A 21,468-nucleotide genomic window follows, 5' to 3' on the forward strand; every position below is an offset into this window, starting at 1 on the left:
AGAACAGTTTCTCATAGCAAGCCGGAGAAGCCAAAAACAGACTTTTGTTCTCCAGAGGGGCGGATTTTTTTTTTTCATTTTTTAAGCGACACAAGCACAGCATGCATGCAAGCAGTGTTGACATACACATTTTCCTTGCAGAATAATAGAACACAAACACAAAAAAGATGATGGAGTTAGTAACCTGACACTTGTACTTTCACATCTCGCAGACATGATTATGATGTTTTCAGTCAAAGAGAATGCGAGACAAGTAGCAGTTTACCTATTTGTTATAGTGTAGTGTTATTCTGCAGATAATTTTATGCATTTATTCAAAAACATGTTTTGTATACTGCAGCTCAAATACAAAGCTTCATCTGTATTTGACAGGTTTTTCGGGGTAGAATCTATTTTTATAGCCTCTAACATAGGCGTGCATATTACCAGCTTTCACTAGTGGTTGTCTCGCATCTTTCAAAAAACAAAACAAAACAACAATAATAACAACGAAAAATACATTTAGTAATATGAATGCAACATCAAATTTTAACGGGTTCAGTGTTTTAGCAGAAACAAGTTCAAATTTAGTTCTCAGTCAATCTTGCAGCAAGGAAAGGACTTAGTTGTTGCTTAATCCTTAATAGGGCAAGTGACTATTGTTGGTCATTGAAAAAATATATAGACATATCATTTTGGGTCATATTGGCCACAATATTAACATTTGCGATACATGTTATCATATACATGTTTTCATTTTTAATGTGTTGTTATTTTTTTATATGCCCCCCAATATACAACTTTAAATGAATAAAGTCTTAATAAAAAAAATAATAAAACAAATCATAACAGAAATACACTGTTCATGGGCCCCTAATAACACTATAAAGTTGATTTTTTCAAAACATATATTTTATAGTATTTAATCCACTGCCTACCATTGTCAGGGACGGATGTCCAATTCATTTGAATGTTAATGTTTCAGCCAATGACCTCAATGAGTGCCCTAGTCATGTCTCTCATTCAGCCTGAACTGCACTTGCAGTGCAAATATGGACTGAATGCCATTTCCAAAATGATGACTTAATTTTAATTGTACGTGGATTATAACTTTTCCAAGAGTAGCTGCCCTCAAGCGAATAATAAAAAGATTGTTCTTCTTTTAGTTTGAAGTGCCCGTCTCCTCGAACAGGTAAGGCCACATGCCGACAGCGCCTGATGAGCGGACTTGACTGCCAGCGGCACGTCAGGAAGAGCCTCTGCGGATGGTTCACTGAGTGATGGTACAACTCCTGTCACTTCTTCCGACATGCACAATTTGGTCTAAGAAGACCTTCATTTTGAAGTCTGCTTGTAACATTTGACAAAATCTTAGCACCTTCTGACAGATCACGCTATGCACTGGCTCCTCCAATAGAAACATTGAAGTAATTTGACTGCCACTGACAGCGCTAAAACTTCATATTCTAGATTTCTGAACTGAAATTTTATATAAATTTGGTTTTTAATGCAAAACAAAAAAAAGTCGATGCACATGATTTACTAGTACTATCGCATGCCACACAAAAAAAGGCGGCGGGCTGGATGTGGCCCTCAGGTTGCCAGGTTGAAAACCCTGCCTGAGAGGGAATTTACTTTTTTTTTTTCTTCCACAGCCTATTTGGTAGTTTCATGCAAGCACTACAGTGGTATGAAAAACTATCTGAACGTTTTGGAATTTCTCACATTTCTGCATAAAATCACCATCAAATGTGATGTGATCTTTGTCAAAATCACACAGATGGAACAACAATGTCTGCTTTAACCAAAAAAACATCCAAACATTTACAGGTTTCATATTTTAATGAGGATAGCATGCAAACACTGACAGAAGGGGGAAAATAAGTAAGTGAACCCTCTGCCTAAGGAGACTTAAAGAGCAATTGAAACCAATTTTTACCAAACAATTTAAGTCAGATGTGTGCCCAATCACTGATGAGTGGTTTAAAGCTGCCCTGTCCACTATAAAACACAAACCTGGTAACAATTGTCTTGTTGGGAAGCATTGTCTGATGTGCATCATGGCTTGGTCAAAAGAGCTGTCTGAAGACCTGTGATCAAGGATTGTTGATTTGTATAAAGCTGGGAAAGGATACAAAACCATTTCTAAAAGTCTGGATGTTCATCAATCGACAGTCAGTTAAGTTGTCTACAAATGGAGAGAGTTTGGTGACGCTAAGAGTAAAGCGCAGAATACTCAGAGAGGTAAAAAAGAACCCTAGAGTGTCTGATAAAGACTTACAGAAATCACTGGCACAGTCCAACATCTCCATGCACACATGAACTATACGTAAAACTATGGCCAAGAATGGTGCTCATGGGAGGACTCCACGGAGGAAGCCCTGCTGTCTAAAAAACATTTTTGCTTGTTTAATGTTTGCAAAAAAGGCGCATAGACATTCCACAGGAGCTTTGGCAAAATATTTTGTGGACTGATGAAAACAAAGAATTGTTTGGGAGTAACACACAATGTCATGTGTGGAGGAAAAATGGAACAACTCATCATCATCAGCACCTCACCCCCAACCTTGAAGCATGTTAGAGGAAGCATCATGAGTTGGGGCTGTTTTCTACCTCAGGGCCTGGACAACTTGCAATCATTATTGGAAGAATGAATTCAAAAGTTTATCAGGATGTTTTGCAGGAAAACCTGAGGATGTCTGTCAGACAGTTGAAGCTAAAACAAGGATGGATGCTTCAACAAGACAATGATCCACAATGCAGAAGTAAATCAAATTCAGAATGGTTTCAGAAGAACAACAAACACGGCCTGGAGTGGCCAGTGCAAACTCTAAACTTGAACCCCATTGAGATGCTGTAGCATGACCTAAAGACAGCGATTCATGCCAGACCTCCCCAGAATCTGACTGAACTACAGCAGTTTTGCCAATAAGAATGGGCCATGATTAGTCCTGATTGATGTGCCAGACTGATGTGCAGCTAAAGGAAGCGTCTGGTTGAAGTTATTGCTGCCAAAGGGGGGCCACAAAATATTAAATGTGATGGTTCACTTACTTATTATTTCCCCTTCTGTCATTGTTTGCATAATATTCTCATTAAAATATGAAAACTTATAAATGTTTGGGTGGTTTTAGTTAAAGCAGACAGTTTTTCATCTGTGTGATTTTGACAAAGATAAGATCACATTTGATGGTGATTTTATGCAGAAATGTGAGAAATTTCAAATGGTTCAGATACTTTTTCATACCACTGTATGTGAAATCAAATTTACTATAGAATAACTTGAGTTTAAAAATCAAGTGCAATATACTATTGGTGGGACATTTGTTTCAAAGAATCTTACAAATAAGCAGTAGGGCTAAGTATAAGCAGAGTGCCTTGACTGTTGTTGCACGTAAAGACATCATGGATCTGCTGAGGTCGTAGGGTTATGCCACTTCGGCAACCAAGTCAATAGAGTGATAAAATAAAATGCCTGAAAGCTTTCTAACACTTCAGAGGAAGGAGTCAAAGAAGAAAAACTCTGAAGAAAAAAAATCTTGGTTAGAGATAGGAATAGACACACTTGGTCTCTTCAAGTAAATGTCATTTTCATCAGCAAAGGTCTGCGTGATTAAACACTCTGGTTAACAATCATGGCAGTATTTTAAAGGAACAAACCTCTCAAAAAATCTATTTGTGGTTGTTTTTTAGTTTTTTTTATTCAGTTGCACCTTGAGGTCCAACATTAGTGCTGTCAAAAAGCCAAATAGGTCTGATGTGTTTTGCATTAGCTAAACTTTTCAAAGGGTTGAAAACTGTGAGTAAAGATTCAGACTGATTAGTTATATAGTTGTTGTGTTTAAACAGGTGGACAAACAAACAAACATACAAATAACCCCTCACAAAACTCTTTTTATCATTTTTATTTTTCATAATAATGGCAACGCTGTGATGTTTATATTTTTCAATAAAATGAAAGCAATATTATTTCAACCTAAAGATATCAACTTTGCAATTTTAGTCAAGGGATATTAAATACAGCATTTTAAATGGTATTTTTCAGAAAAACCAAATGATTAGTTTGTTGTCTTCCCCAAGGGGATGAAAGACGTCCAATCGTATGGCGTCCAGTTATCCTTCTGCCTAAAATTTTAATGAGCTTATCACGAGAAGACCTTCATTAGCTGCAAGCCCTCTCACTTCAAATGGACTTGGCGTCAACGGTAGCCACTGAGTGAAAAGCAGATGCTTCGACATTGGTAAAATAATTTTTAAAAAATCTGGTGAGGAATAAGATATTTATGGCTTAACTTTAATGGCAATGCATTGACTTTGATGGAAAAAAGGACCTTTAGTCGCCCCTATCAAAATGGCCTCAGGGTGGCCACGTTGGTAGAGGCGACGAAAGGTCCTTTTCATAAGTGAACGTTCATTCATTCGCTGCCAAACCTCCCACTTCAAATGGATTTGAAGTTTAATGTAGTAAAGAGCATACAATGAGTTAAGCAGTCTCCGACCAAGCCATGATAGAAATTACTTTACATTCAAGTTAATATAATTTACTGTCAAAATATATACATTTTAAAATATGGTATCGGTACAGTATCACACATAGCCAGGTAGCATAATTGGTATCGGGAGCCAAACAATGTTATTGGTGCCAAACTAGTTTACATTGAATATATTTTTTGATAAAACATATTGTTTTGAATTAAATTTACTGCATCTGTAAATGTGATACATTAGGGTATTCCGATAAAATATGGTGAGGAAGAAATAAAACTTTAAAAAAAGGACATGAAACAAATGCACGGCATGAGTAAACATCAGTCTTTTTTACGGCTGTTCATGCCATCTGTTTTTCAGTGGCCGTGTATGATGGCTACCTCATTTCCCTGCCAGAGACACTTTCAAAGTAGATAGCTCATCAAGATGAGTGACAAGGGTAGACGGCGTGCAATTTATCGCTTAAAGAGCAATAGACCTCTGCTTTTCACCGACGAATAGTGAGAGCTGCACAGAAACCCTCACAAAATCAGCGACAATATTCCTGTAGCATAGAGTCGACTGCCTAATTAAACCAGACGTTCAGTAGAAAACTGGCACAAAACTGGCACAGGAAGAAAATTTCATTATAGAACATTTCTGTCAGGATTCTTGAAGAGCAAAAGCTTTTGAGGGAGCGCTCATGCGAGAAAGTATGCTTTGAACGACAGGAGTTTCAAACAACAGCAAAGGGATTAGCTAGATTTGACGCTGTTCAATAAAGATTTACGGTAATTTTGTTTTAACCTCATATTAAGACGAACGTTGTGGTAGCTCGGTTGCTTAACCCGACACCATGCGTGGTGCAAAAGGCTATAGAAAAAATAAGAACTCAGGCCAATATAACACTGTAGTTTAAGTGTCACTACATACTATATAGAGTGCTCTGCGTCTAGGAGGCGATGCTGGTGGGGGGGCAGACCCACTTCAGCCTCAGTTTGTCGAGCAGTTCAGGAGGGCATTAGAGAAAAGCCCCGAGGGGTCATCTCGACACGTGGCGTTGTTGGCAACCGAGAGCTGCTGAAACTCCCGCTTACTAGTGTTCTGACCCCTCTTGATGGATGGAACCTGAGGGACTGGATTCACACTGTATTGCTTTGACATGAATTCCCTGATTTCCATGACTTACAGAAGATTAGAGTGTATTGAGAATAGACCAGCTACACTCAATGGATTTGTTTATAGATGAAAATAACCGCCCAGTGAAAGGATCAATTCCTAATTTAACCCTTTCTAGAGGACTCATTTAACTCACTAGCTGCCATTACAACGATAGACATTCATTCAGACTCTGAGGATTGGCGGTGAATGCTCATCTTTCAGTGCCATTGATGGAGTTGGACTTCTAGCGCCATCAATGGTAGCCAATGAGTTAAACGAGTGCCCAATGAAAATCTCGAAATCCATAATTGTATTTTTTTTCATTAAAACAAATATTAAAATAATAATAAATAATAAAAAACAAACTACATGTATATATATTGAGACTTGACATCCACATATGTATGTATGTCAGCTAGGATACGGCTCGAGCACCCCGTAATCCTGATAGGTTTTTGAAAATGGTTGGATGGATATTGACATGCCCTATAAAACAGTGGTCCCCAAACTTTTTCGCACCACGGACCAGTGTGAGGTGGGCCTTTTTTTTCTACAGATTCGCAATGTGTGGCAGAAAATTACAGAAAATATAAAATAACATGACGGGGCGATAAATGAACATTAAGTGCAGGGAAAATGTAACTCACCATAAGCTAAATCAACCTTTTTTAACAGTGGCCTCTCCTAAAACTTGACGACGAATATACTTGATCGCAGGCATAATGAGTTCTTCTCCAATCGTGAAAGGTTTCTTGGCTTTAGCAATAGTTTTCAATGAGGTATGGGGCTCTCAGTGCATTTGCTTTTGTTGCCTCGTTTGCTAGCTTTTAGCCACATATTATGCAGAATGGACTTAGTTGTAGGTTCCTCTTCTGGCTCAGCAGGTGGCAGGTTTTCCTTGTACAAAAGCTGTCCAAAGATGACTGGTTTTCAGTCATCTTTGCGAACGTGTGGGCTTACTATTTCCGGGAACAAATCTGATGCGCCTACCTCTTTATCAAGGACACCGCACATCGATATAAAAATGGATGCTATCTCCAATACATTTACCGTAATTTCCCGAATACAAGGCGCACCCGTACGCGCAGCCCAAATTTACTTGTAAAATCTAGGGAACATTACTGTACCCGTGTATAACTCGCACCCTAATTTTAGCACCAATAAACAGAAGAATACAAGAAAACAGAGCTCATGTACAGATACAGAAATGTCATTTTACCGACTGGTGAAACACAGCACAAGCATAGCACATTGGTACGTTCAAAACATTACCGTTAACTGACAATATGTACGGTAACAATATGATCTGATAACTTTTTGTACCAGAATCTAGGAGAAAACAAAACAGATGTGACTTTTCTTTTAAAGGCTGCTGTAAAACTTGCTCGTTTCATCATGATGAATAAATGTTTTCTCCATGGATTGATACGGTAAAATGAAAGTGAAAACGTATGTCGGAAATCTGAGAGAGCTCATCACTGTCGACACGACAGTAACAATAGGAACTATTGTTATTTGGGTTTGAGTTTCCCGAAGGACAGATATAGCTGACGGACACAGAAAGTCTGTGTTGTGTTACGTTTGTTACGGTCCGAGTTGCGGAGCTGCAATAAACGTTGACTCATATGAGTTAAAGAAACTAAATTCTGTGCTTTATGAAGAGTGAAAAAAGCAGAATTTAACACAGACGAAATCATTCGACCAATCAGAGTGAAGTATTACCTTGTAGCGAGTTATAACAGAATTCACCGGCGGAACTTATGTTGGCACGTTGTATAGTTCCCGGGGGGAGGTATTTTGTTGAGGGAACAGCCGGAAAGATTGTTAGATTCTGTGGGTTGCATGTGAAACAGACATTGCTACCGTATTTTGTTGCAGCCTAAATGTCAATATGGCAACGCGGATTAGCTTATTTGTTTGATACTCCGCCTCCTTCACTAGCTCGCTATGACCGAAACAAAATGGTGACGTCACGTACCGTAATGGTCGTCAACGGATCGCCGCATACGTTTCTTCAACACAACATGGCCGTGTCAATAAAAAAAAATCGGTCTTTATATATATATATATATAGACTGTGGCGCACCGCCACACCAAAATAAAAGCCACCACGATTTGCAAATGAGATGCATTTTATTTATTTATTTATTTATTTATTTATTATTTTTTTTAAGGCCGTTTCAAACTAGCGGCAGCCAAGTGTGAAGAGTTCAGCGGAAACCTATTCATTGTGTATTGTAATGTTCGTAACTATGCGTGGCCAGCTTAGGAGACGATCGGACTAGGGAGCAGTGACGCAAGGGGAACGAGTAGGAAGAATGGGAGAACGAGCGAGATAGCGGTCGCATGTCAATTAAGCGATAGTTATGAGGTAGATATCCGTGACTTTTTTACAGACACCATTTTTTTCATTGTGACGTAAATTGTTTAAAAGCTTAAAATCTGCGAGTGAATAATTTTTTAAAGTCGTTTTTTTTTTTTTAATGAAATATTAGACATCAATTAATTATTCTAAGTTAAAAATGACAGACATTTTGAATAATAAATATAATACCTTAACATATATATATATATATATATATATATATATATATATATATATATATATATATATATATATTTTTTTTTTTTTTTTTTTTTTTTAAATTATAAATAGGCAGCACGGTGGCTGAGAGGTTAGCACATCTGCCTCACAGTTCTGAGATCAAGGGTTCAATCCCGGGCTTCGGCCTTCCTGTGTGGAGGTGGCATGTTCTCCCCGTGCCTGCGTGGGTTTCCTACGGGAACTCCGGTTTCCTCCCACATCCCAAAAACATGCATGGTAGGCTGATTGAACACTCTAAATTGTCCGTAGGTATGAGTGTGTGCGTGAATGGTTGTATGTCTCCTTGTGCCCTGTGATTGGCTGGAAACCAGTTCAGGGTGTCCCCTGCCTACTGCCCGTAGTTAGCTGGGATGGGCTCCAGCACCTCCGTGACCCTCGTGAGGAAAAGCGGCATGGAAAATGAATGAATGAATATACACCTTTGTTATATGGCTGGGTTGAAACAAAAGCGGTTTCGCGACGTCTGTAACGGGGATTTCCAGGGTAAAACGGACAAATTAAAAATAGTTCGGGGGCTTAATGCGCCATGAATCTGCTATGGCAGCATAAAGACATACAGCACTGTTCTATCAAACACAACAGTTGTTTTGGCTTAAAATACAGCAGTTTATTTTAAAGAGGAGTGCAATAGCAGAAACTGCTTTTTCAGTCTTGTCTGTGTTGTCTGCCACATATATCTATTTATCATTTTTTAATATACTTAGTTAATTATGATTATGTTTAGTGTATGTTGTGTTGTGTAAGCAACATATGAGGTTATGCAGCACCCCTCTCTCTCTAGGCAGCTTCTTGCTCACGTTTTTCCGGTTCTATAGTTTCTGCAGAGTTCACTACATTTCTCACAGTTTATTTAACGTTAACAGTAAAAAACACAAACAGAACGACATTTCTCTCTAAGTAGCTACCTAGTTACCTAGACCTTGGTTAACAGTTTAATGTTATGCTTACTCTGATGCAGGTCAGACTTTCAGTAGCAAAATTAGTGGTGTGTTTCTCACCTCCACAACTTTGCATCTTTTTAAATCACTTACAGTGGCTGCAGCTGGCTGAAAAAAAACCTTCTCATACCCCGTGTGAGTGTGAGCGTGCGTGTGTATATGTGTCGGCGGTGGGTCAAGTCATCAGTCAATCAAACAGGCGTTTCAGGGGGATGGAAATGGAATGGAGCATTCAGCAAGTGAAAAGGGGACCATAATGAAAACAATTCACTTAGTAATGGTAGGTTCAATTCTATCCTTACAACATATGGGAAATTACCTATATAACTGAACTCATTTTATAATGCATATAAAGTTGCTTAAAAGTTGGTGGGGACAATTTGAGCTTCTTGAAAAGTTGGTAGTGTCATATCCCTACCATCCCTATGTAAAACTACACCCTTGTTGCCACTATGGGGTGGCGTGGCTCAGTGGTAGAGTAGTTGTCCCCCAACCTAGAGGTTGTGGGTTCGATTCTTCGCCCTGATGAACTGGCCTAAGTATCCTTGAGCAAGATACTGAACCCCAGGTTGCTCCTGGTGCTGTGTCACCAGTAGGTGAATGGCGAGATAGTGTAAAGCGCTTTGAGCGCCTTGAAAGGTGGAAAAGCGCTATATAAGTATAACACTATTTACCATATTGGGATAATATAGTAACGTGAGAGGGACTTGCTGTTGGTAATCTGGTGGATTCAAGCAGGCACAAACATAAAACTTTAAAACTACAATGTCTGTTGTACTTTTCTTTTGACAGATATTCTTATCAGTCTTTTCACATTGTTGTGCAAACATTGGCCTTTTGGTCTAAATCCAAGTGAGCTTACTTTAATTCAACAGGGTGCTTCAGAGATACTGTAATATACTGTATATATACTGTATATATATTGGTCAGTATTTATCATTGTTATGTATAAATTGTCAATAAAGCATTCACACTAGTAGATGGAATAAAATGCAATATTAAAAAAAAACATGAAAAATATGATCATTAATATTGTTATTCCTGTCAGCAGGACACAATGATGAAACTACAGAGAAATCATTTTAATGGGCGAAAGAAGGAGGGGAAAAAATCGGAGGAGGTAGATTTATTGGGATAATGGGGTTTCTATTCTGGTTCCTTACAGATTCCACGTGCGGCTGAAATTCTTGTTCCTCTGTTAGATGTCAGCTCATATTTTAAAATCAGCCAATTTTCCCAATTTGCTTCAGTTAATAGACTGTGTCTCATATTACAACATTTAAAAGGTTTGGCCTTCCTGCTGTCATTTGATAATTACGCTTATCAGCAGTCAGGACCAAATTTTCAGTCCCACTGCTTGTGATACAGCAAGAGGGAGCTTCTATTTCCTATTCAAATTGTGAAAATTGTGACAAGTTGACACGTCATTGTTTCCATCTCGTATACACATGCCCTAAGGCCGCTGGTAAAATATAAACCATGTCTATGTGTGGTGTTGAGGCCTAATCCAGGTTAGAAAGTTTAATTCTGCTCCAGTTAGGCTCTTCCAGTGACCTATTTGCTATACAATGACATTATAAACAAACGGAGGGTAACAACAGCAGCATGTGCTAGAATGATCGAATTAGAGGAATTACGTACCCTTTATAAGGCACTTATTGGCTGCCATTAATGGCACTAGACGCACAATCCATTTTTGACTGGGAGGGACTGGGAGGCAAATAAACTCATCTCTCAAACCCTCACAGTCAAAAATGGATAGGACGTCTACCGTTAATGGCAGGTAAACCAGGGCTATATATATATATATATATATATATATATATATATATATATATATATATATATATATATATATATATATATATATATATATATATATATTTTTTTTTATTATTTTTTTTTTGGTGTTAATTTTACATAGCAGCCTTGGTTTACCTGCCTTTAACGCTAGACATCCAATCCATTTTTGACTGTGAGGGTTTGGGAGGCGAGTTTATTTGCCTCCCAGTCCCTCCCAGTCCAAAATGGATTGTGTGTGTGTATGTGTGTATATATATATATATATATACACACACTAGTACATATACGTATATCAAATTTATCACGTTAACGGGCGGTAATTATTTTTTTAAATTAATCACGTTAAAATATGTTACACATTTAACGCATGCGCGGAATGACCCACTCATGCATTGCCTCAAACAGATTACAATGATGCCGTATTTTGCACATTGAGAACTAAGAGGCAGAGAAAGGCAGTGGACACAGGCGTTCATTTGACCGCGCCGTTTATTGCCATAAGCTTCGGCAACTCCTTCACAACAAACATAAATATCATTTAGTGAAAGCACAACAAAAATGATATTTCTATCCCTCAAAAAAAAAAAAAAAAAAAAAAAAAAAAAATCTTCACAAAAATGAAAGCTTGCATTCCTAATCAAAATAGCTATGCAAAATACACATATAACTTACTCAGACATTGGTCAAACTCTACTCAAACATTTCATTTAGCTCAGCAAATACACTGGATGGCAATATTTAGTCACAATATACAAACTATCAGAGGTCTCGTACATTGTGAAGCCAGCACTCAAATGACCGTGAAGTACAATGGATAGGAACTCACCGTCAGTCGAGGGACAAAACAGACTCATCGGCTTAATTTCTAAGTAATTTAAAACTCGCCATTGACACATTGTGGTGTATTTCAATCACTACCTTAAGTAGTTGCAGACACTGTGGAAGAACGGTGGTGACATCACCGCTCGGCGACGTCAACAATGGCGAGTTAGTAGTTTATTTTTTTATTGAAAATTTTACAAATTTTATTAAAACCAAACATTAAGAGGGGTTTTAATAAAACATTACTATAACTTGTACTAACATTTATCTTTTAAGAACTACAAGTCTTTCTATCCGTAGATCCCTTTAACAGAAAGAATGTTAATAATGTTAATACCATCTTGTGGATTTATTGTTATAATAAACAAATACAGTACTTATATACAATATGTTGAATGTATATATCCGTCTTGTGTCTTATCTTTCTATTCCAATTGCAATTAATTACGATTCATTAATTTTTAAGCTGTGACTAACTCAACTAAAACATTCAATCGTTTGACAGCCCAAATATATACATACAGTGGGGCAAATAAGTATTTAGCCAACCATCAATTGTGCAAGTTCTCCTACTTGAAAAGATTAAAGAGGCCTGTAATTGTCAACATGGGTAAACCTCAACCATGAGAGAAAGAATGTGGGGGGAAAAAAAACAGAAAATCACATTGTCTGATTTTTAAAGAATTAATTTCCAAATTAGAGTGGAAAATAAGTATTTGGTCACCTACAACCAAGCAAGATTTCTGGATGTCAAAGAGGTCAAACTTCTTCTAACGAGGTCTAATGAGGCTCCACTCGTTACCTGTATTAATGGCACCTGTTTTAACTCATTATCGGTATAACAGACACCTGTCCACAATCTCAGTCAGTCACACTCCAAACTCCACTATGGCCAAGACCAAAGAGCTGTCAAAGGACACCAGAGACAAAATTGTAGACCTGCACCAGGCTGGGAAGACTGAATCTGCAATAGGTAAAACGCTTGGTGTAAAGAAATCAACTGTGGGAGCAATTATTAGAAAATGGAAGACATACAAGACCACTGATAATCTCCCTTGATCTGGGGCTCCATGCAAGATCTCACCCGGTGGCGTCAAAACGATAACAAGAACGGTGAGCAAAAATCCCAGAACCACAGGGGGGGGACCTAGTGAATGACCTACAGACAGCTGGGACCACAGTAACAAAGGCTACTATCAGTAACACAATGCACCGCCAGGGACTCAAATCCTGCACTGCCAGACGTGTCCCCCTGCTGAAGAAAGTACACGTCCAGACCGGTTCTCCGGTTCGCTAGAGAGCATTTGGATGATCCAGAAGAGGACTGGGAGAATGTGTTATGGTCAGACGAAACCAAAATAGAACTTTTTGGTAGAAACACAGGTTCTCGTGTTTGGAGGAGAAAGAATACTGAATTGCATCCGAAGAACACCATACCCATTGTGAAGCCTGGGAGTGGAAACATCATGCTTTGGGGCTATTTTTCAGCAAAGGGACCAGGACGACTGATCTGTGTATTGGAAAGAATGAATGGGGCCATGTATCGAGAGATTTTGAGTGAAAATCTCCTTCCATCAGCAAGGGCATTGAAAATGAGACTTGGCTGGGTCTTTCAGCATGACAATGATCCCAAACACACAGCCAGGGCAACAAAGGAGTGGCTTCGTAAGAAGCATTTCAAGGTACTGGAGCGGCCTAGCCAGTCTCCAGATCTCAACCCCATAGAAAATCTGTGGAGGGAGTTGAAAGTCCGTGTTGCCCAACAACAGCCCCAAAACACCACTGCTCTAGAGGAGATCTTCATGAAGGAATGGGCCAAACTACCAGCAACAGTGTGTGAAAAGCTTGTGAAGAGTTACAGAAAACGTTTGGCCTCCATTATTGCCGACGAAGGGGGTACATAACAAAGTATTGAGATGAACTTTTGGTATTGACCAAATACTTATTTTTCACCATGATTTGAAATAAATTCTTTAAAAATCAAACAATATGATTTTCTGTTTTTTTTCCCTCCACATTCTGTCTCTCATGGTTGAGGTTTAGCCATGTTGACAATTACAGGACTCTCAAATATTTTCAAGTGGGAGAACTTGCACAATTAGTGGCTGACTAAATACTTATTTGCCCCACTGTATATAAATCTTTTAAAAATTTGTTTTGGTATTTTTTATCTGTTCACAAACAATGATCTTTTTAAAAACATTTATTTATTCCTTTATTTATGTACAGGTTTCAATTAAAAAAGGGGAAACTTTGTTTAAAAAAAAAAAAAAAAAAAATCTTCTCTTTATATAAAATTGTGTAAATATTCTCCATGTTCTGGAAAGTGGAAATTTTACAAAAAGTTAATTTTACTTGAAGTTGATGCACGTTTTTGTGGGCCACACAAAATGATAAGGGCCCCCAGGCCACCAGTTTGACACTGCTTCCCTAACCAATCAATGACCAATCCTCGTGACAATTTTGCATACTTCCCAAAAATAGTTCATTTAATGCACCTGATGAAATAGCAAAAGGAGAAAATGCCTGAAATACCGGTCTAAAAAGACTTTAAAAAGAGAAAGAAAGAAAAAAAAAAACTAATAACGTCCACCGATAAAGGAATTTGATGCGTGTGGTCTTGCTATCTCTTCCTCTGTGCCATGTGGGATACCAAGTAGGTTGAGATTAAATGGCATGAATGCCATTTGCATGATAATGAGCTTCTTTAGAAATGCTGTCTGATTTTCCAGCCTTGGATCTCTCAGAGGATGCATGTAGTGTCAAATGTTTGTTCTATTTGAACCCCTGTCAGGGATTTTCTTCCGCTTTTAATGGCTGCCCTTCCACTATCATACAGGGATCAACCTTTTCAGTCTGCATTGATGTTTTTTGGTAAAAATCTCTACTGTGTTTAGACACAAATAATAAGCAAAGCATGGAAGCATATTTGAGAGTTCTGCTGGAAGACAATGCGCAGAGAAAGAATGTCACAGTAATGGGGGCTTTTTGTCCTCTGAGTCACAGCTTGAGTCCTTGCCTAGTGCCATAATATTATACTAAAGCAAAGGTGGAGGTGTCCTCAAACAGGTGTCGTGTTTTTTTCTTTACCTAGCTAAGACTGGAGTGGACTATTTCTGCCTGTACTGATGGCTGGATCTGCTACCAGATAGAAGAAGGCGTGGGAATTTTTATTGGAGGACTGTGGGGAAAAAGTCCCATCATGTGCTTCCCTATGGCAGTTTCTATTAACCCATTATAGGGCAAGTGACTATTTATGGTAATTTGGCCACAACATCAATGTATTGCATGGCGTACATGACCCAAAATGAAGACCTGTTAAAGAGGGAATTCCGAGGTCAACAACATGTTGTTTGTTGATTATCAAAATAAATGATGTTGCATTGCTGATCGATTATTCAATTAATCGTGGTAGCTGTAGTTTTCCTGTACAGATGGCGCTAGATGTCCAATCCATTATGACTTGGAGGGGCGAATGAACGTTGGTTTATTCAGTCAATGGCAGCCATGTTAGTTCCATGAGTGCTTTATAAAGGGTTACATTCGCCGTTAAAATGGATTAGACATCAAGCACCATCAATTGCAGCCAAATGAGTTCTATGTGGGGTTCCTCATGGGTCCATTCTCGTACCACTTTTATTTAACATCTACATGCTTCCTCTAGCTCAAAACATGGAACAGTATGACATCTCCTATCACATCTATGCAGATGACATACAACTCTACATTTCAGTGTCCCCGCATGGTCATAGTTCCTAAGACTCCCTGAACAAATGAATCCATCAAATCAATGAATGGATATGCCAGAATTTTCTCAAGCTAATTGTGGGGAGGACGAAAGTGATCATTTTTGGGACAAAAAAGATAATGATCAGTACGCACCTTGGCACAATTTCACCTACAGCTGCAAATCCAGTTAGAAATCTTGGCGTAATTATTGACTCAGACCGAAAATTTGACAGCTGTCTAAAGTTCTTCACTAAATCTGCCTATTACCACCTAAAACGTATAGCCAAAATTAATGGGCTTCTGTCTTAACAAGACATGGGAAAACTTATCAATGCATTCATTTTTTGTAAATTGGACTATTGCAACGGTATATTTACAGGTCTTAATAAAAAAATCAGTCAGGAAACTGCAGCTAGTACAGAATACTGCTAAAGGAAGCTGGACAATATTACACCGGTTATGAAATAGCTTCCAGTGAGTCAAAGGATAGACTATAAAATACTACTGCTTGTCTACAAAACATTTAATGGCCTTGGACCAAAATACATGTTTGATTTTTTTTTTTTACCCCTATGAAGCATATAGACTCTTAAGGTCGTCTGGAACTGATCTGCTGTATGTTCTCAGAAAAGAACCAAGATGGGTGAGGAAGCATTTTGTTACCACGGTCCTCACCTCTGGAACAAGTTACCTGAAGGTGTGACGTGTGCTCAAACTGTTAGCTCTTTTAAATTAGGGCTAAAAACATTATCGTTTACCACAGCATATAAATGTCTATACATTTCAAAATTATTTGCTTTATATATATATTTTTGTTTAATTTCCAATTCTCTTGATGGTTTAACGTGATTTTTTATTGTATAATTCTATTTCCTGTTCCAGTTGCCTATGTTTTTAAATTTCCTTTTTATTTAATGTGATTTTTACGAATAATTTTATCTAGGGTTGTTCCGCTCATGTTTTTTTGCTCCCGATCCGATCCCGATCGTTTTAGTTTGAGTATCTGCCGATCCCGATATTTCCCGATCCGATTGCTTTTTTTTGCTCCCGATTCAATTCCAATCATTCCCGATTATTTTTCCCGATCATATACATTTTGGCAATGCATTAAGAAAAAAATGAATAAAACTCGGACGAATATATACATTCAACATACAGTACATAAGTATTTTATTTGTTTATTATGACAATAACTCCTCAAGATGGCATTTACATTATTAACATTCTTTCTGTGAGAGGGATCCACGGATAGAAAGACTTGTGACTTTGTAAATTGTGACTAAATATTGCCATCTAGTGTATTTGTTGAGCTTTCAGTAAATGATACTGTAGCCATGCCCAAATGCATGATGGGAAGTGGAACCATGACTGTGCATAGTGCTACCAATTGATATATCTTCTCTGCAATGGGAAATAACATAAGGTGTTCAGAAAAAGATCAATCGCTGCCTTGCTTCCCCACATTGCTTCCCATGATATTTCTAATCGTAGGGAGAGGGATTGTAAGGCTTTAGCCAATTAAAAAAAGGCTCCAAAGGCTGCCAAAATTCACTCTACTCATTTTACGCTGCCTTTTATCTCTCTATGAAGGTAAAACAGCGCCATTACAGATTGAGCGCGACAATGCGTGAGTGGGTTGTGCAGTGCATGCATTAATTGCGTTGAACATCTTAACGTGACACATTTAAAAAAAAAAAATAATTACCACCGTTATCGGGATAAATTTGATAATCCTAGCTTCAGCCTAAACTAAAGACTCTGGATGAGTGTAACATATTATGTCTGTAATGTTAAATACAATTAGAAAACGATTTGATTAAAAAAATAAATAAATAAAATAAAATAAAAAAAGGCATGGCCGATATTTTTTTGCCGATTCCGATACTTTGAAAATGACGTGAGCGATCGGTACATCTCCAATTTTATCTCTTTGTGGCTGTTAAACTTTCCTTTTTATTTAATGTGATTTTTACGAATCATTTTATCTCTTTGTGGATCTTCGTGTGATATAAAGCACTTTGAATTGCCTTGTGTTGAATTTTGCTGTACAAATTCATTTGCCTTGACTTGCCTTGCCAATATTTCTATGGGTTGGCCAATTTAATGGCCCTGACACCGCTGTAACAATTCTAGCTTTGACTGAATGCCACACACTTGCATCAAATATAATTCACTATTACGGGAGCAAAGATTAAAATAAAAATAAGTGGCATGGAAGATGAATGAATAAAAAAAAAAAAACTACTTTTAAAGTGCAACAGAATTGTTGATATTAGCAGGGCTCACAAATGCAAAAGGGGGCAGTATGCGGTTCATACTGCGTTTGATTCAACTTTAATAGAGTGACGCATGATGCACCGCGCCTCATTTTATGCCTGCCAGTCATGTTTACGGTGATGAACACAACCCCTGCACCAGTGCAGCCTGTCAATCTGTCACTCATCTGCTTCAAAAGAACTTCATGTCACTATTCAGGTGGAGCTGGGGAAAATTTCAGTTGTCTCTTTTGATTTTTATGACTAATCTCTCCTTTTATCTGGGCTCTAGGTTAGCTCCCAGAAGCAGACATCACATTTTAATTAGGTCTATCCTCGGTTAGCGCTTCATCGTCACATCTCCCAGTCCGATGCGCGTGCCTTATGGGTTTGCATGTCAAAGACTGGTAGTCCCTGCTTCCTGTCACAATCTCACATTTGTCGGCATTCGTGCCATCTTTTTTATTCTCCAACGGCTCCATCTCCATGCAGATTCAGGCTCTCTTGCTGCTGACAACAAAGAGTGCCCTGTCTGACTGAAACCAGCATTCTGCAGATGGGCAACAAATCAGCAAAAATAGAAACTGACGCTATGTTCACAATCAAGGACATGATGCCCAATTCGATTTTTTTTGTTATTTTGCATATTTTTGTGTTTTCGTTCGTATTGCAAATATACGTGACTCTAAGTGCGAAGGAAATGCTTCCGTGACGTCACACGCATGTCCACTGTGACACGGGTGACACATCGTCACGTGTCACAGTGTTTAAAAAAGTATATACAGTATAGTGCCTTCGGGAGGTCTCGGCCATTACACTTTTGTGGCAAATTTGGAGGATTTTATGCCAACATCGTTAGCCTGCTAGCTTCATGTACGATATCAAGACACAAAAGGTATTTTTGCTACCTTATACACCATTGCTAGTGTCTCTTGATTGTTTTGTAGAACAGTAGTGACATATTTTACTTGTTAATGACCAGTGTTGTCAGTAATCTGATTACTTTCTTTCAGTGACGAGTAATCTAACGCGTTCATTTTCCCAAACCAGTAATCTCATTAAAGTTAGTTTACTTGGTGTCTGTGCATTATTATTTTGTTGTTGCCTCATAATGTATGTAGAATGAAGACTGTTGTAGTCATGTGCGAAGAGCATTTTGAATAGAAAATGCTAGAAAGGTTCGTGGTACGTGTTCGTTTCCATGGTAAACGCTAAGAGCTACTTCCTGTTTTGGTCTTAAGTCGCACACAATAAGTGTTTTGGGACGGAGAAAGGCGTGGGCCAGGCTGCCAGCGCGGGTGCACATTAGAGCCGAGTATTGAGATGTGCGAGGGAATGTTGATTCGTGTATATCCATGAATGAAAGTATTCTTCCTTCATTTTGGAGGATATCATTGATAGGTTGGACCCCCTATAAGTGCGGCCGTTTCGTAGCTTTGCCATTTGTCAGTTTCAGGGCTCCGGAGTGGCTATGCTAGCGCACGTCGATAGTGATTGAAATCATCTCCATCGACAAAAAAAAAACCTCCGCTAACTCGAAGATTAAGCCTTACGTAAAAAATTATGATCTTCCCCTTTAAATTCAATTATCAGAAAGTCAATTACATGCGATAACATTTTTCTGTTGTCATTCTTATGTTGAGGCGGCAAAGGGAGAAATATTGGTAAAAAGTAACTGATGAATTACTTTTAAAGTAACTTAGTTACTTTGATAATAAAGTAATCAGTAAAGTAACTAGATTACTTTTTTGAGGCTTAATCAGTAATTCGTAATTAAATTACTTTTTCAAGCAATCTGTGAGAACACTGTTGATGACATGCTTGGTAGTTCTGATGTTTGCGGATGAGCGTTCATAGTGCAGAGGTGTTGGATACATATCCTATTTTTATCCACATATAATAGAAGCTCAGGTCAGGTCAGGTCTTACAAGCAACCAAGCTGTTTGAAAATTGGTTAAAAATGGAATACTGTAATTTATAGCTATTTCAAAGTAAACACTCTATGGGTAAAATGTGATAACGGCTCGCAGCACGCTTTATGCAACCAGCGCTGTATATACTGTACATCCGCAGTCATGAATTTTCAGACTTTTCACCATTCAGTTCAATGATAAATAGTCTCAAAACCTTTGACCAAGGGTGAAATCTATGGGTTTATCTGTCGCCATCAATGGCAGCCCAGGGGTTAAATACATCTTGAAAGGCACAAGCACAAAGGGAATGTTATCAACGTACCGTTTTCAGGGTGTTCGCTCTCTCCAATGCTGCCATCTGGAGTGGTTCGCTCATAGTGGTCTTCAGGCAGGGTCAAAGGTCCAATGCGAGGGCCAGATGATGACTTGCTGCTGGGTGTCTCGGATTCTTCCAAGCCGCTGTCATAGTAACTGTGCTGAGAGGTGTCCTGCAGGTCCTGCACAGGGTTTGCAGTGGAAAAGGTCACTCGGCGGTGGGGATGCTACAAAAGAGACAAAGTAGACATGGGATTATTATTATTTATTTATTTAGTTTTTTTGCAGTTTCGTTTATCCTTTTGTTTGTATGCTCCACTGAGAGAAGCAACAGGTTGTATGCTCGAAGTCACAGATGAAATACACTGTATGGAGAAAGGTATTGTTACACCTCGCTATTACACCTACAGGAACTGAGAATGGAAGACAATATCAAGTTGTTGTCCCCTTGGTGGCCATAACAAGTCTTCCTTCTGAGAAGATTTTCTGAAAGCTTTTGTAGGTGGAAACTAAGAGGTCTGTCTGAACTTGTGATTGATTAGTTAATTTAGCCAACTGAGGTAGTTTGTCGCAATACCTGACCTCATGATGTATTTGGAAATATTGTTGAATGTTACTCTCTCGAAGGAATTACGCTTTATTAGATTGTAACAGTATATTAAAGGACATGGTCTGTTATAGTGTATGAGCACAGCAATAGAAATTGAGATTATTACAGGAAGCATACATTATTAAATAGAACCCACCATATAAAATGTAAATGTCTTCTTATTTAAATGTGCAGCGAAATAATGTTTCCATTTTCAATATGTAATTAGAAGAGGCTGAGAGGAATTAGTAAGTGGTTTATCATCTACCCTAGACGTCCTATGCCACATCTGGCAACATTGCAGGTAGCACATACATTTTTTATTTTGTTCTTATTTTTGGTCTCAGCCTGGTGAGCCTCATGACTATCTTATATCTGTTCCTCTCCAAAATCCTCATATTAACATCTTTATAAACAAAGCAGAAAAGGTTGGAAACATGACCATGATTTAGCGGTAAATTAATCCTTAATCTTATAAAGGGCAAGGAAGTACACTATTTTGAAAATTGAAAAAAAAAAAAAAAAACTAAAGAAAACAACAAGAAACATGCCCACATATCAATTATAATTTTTATTTTTTTATTATGAGTAATTATTTTTGTAATTTCTTTTATCAACAAATATAGTTAGAAATCAATATAATGTTAATAAAAAAATAGGGCTGTCAAACGATTAAAATTTTTAGTCGAGTTAATTACAGCTTAAAAATTAATCGTAATTATCGCAATTCAAACCATCTATAAAATATGCCATATTTTTCTGTAAATTATTGTAGGAATGGAAAGCTAAGGCACAAGACTGATATATACATTAAGCATACGGTACATAAGTACTGTATTTGTTTATTATAACAATAAATCAACACGGTGGCATTAACATTATTAACATTCTG

The 21,468-nt window shown here is 38.0% G+C and overlaps 1 protein-coding gene across 1 annotated transcript in view; it reads right to left on the reverse strand.

Moving 5' to 3' along the window:
* pcdh1a (protocadherin 1a) overlaps positions 1-21,468 on the reverse strand; it is a 138,653-nt gene that overhangs the window by 14,222 nt on the left and 102,963 nt on the right. The window contains exon 4 of the mRNA XM_057820230.1: positions 19,995-20,214. Coding sequence (XP_057676213.1) covers positions 19,995-20,214 — 220 coding nt within the window. The remainder of the gene's footprint in view (positions 1-19,994; positions 20,215-21,468) is intronic.

This window comes from Corythoichthys intestinalis, chromosome 18 (assembly GCF_030265065.1).
Source record: "Corythoichthys intestinalis isolate RoL2023-P3 chromosome 18, ASM3026506v1, whole genome shotgun sequence".
Lineage (NCBI taxonomy): Eukaryota > Metazoa > Chordata > Actinopteri > Syngnathiformes > Syngnathidae > Corythoichthys > Corythoichthys intestinalis.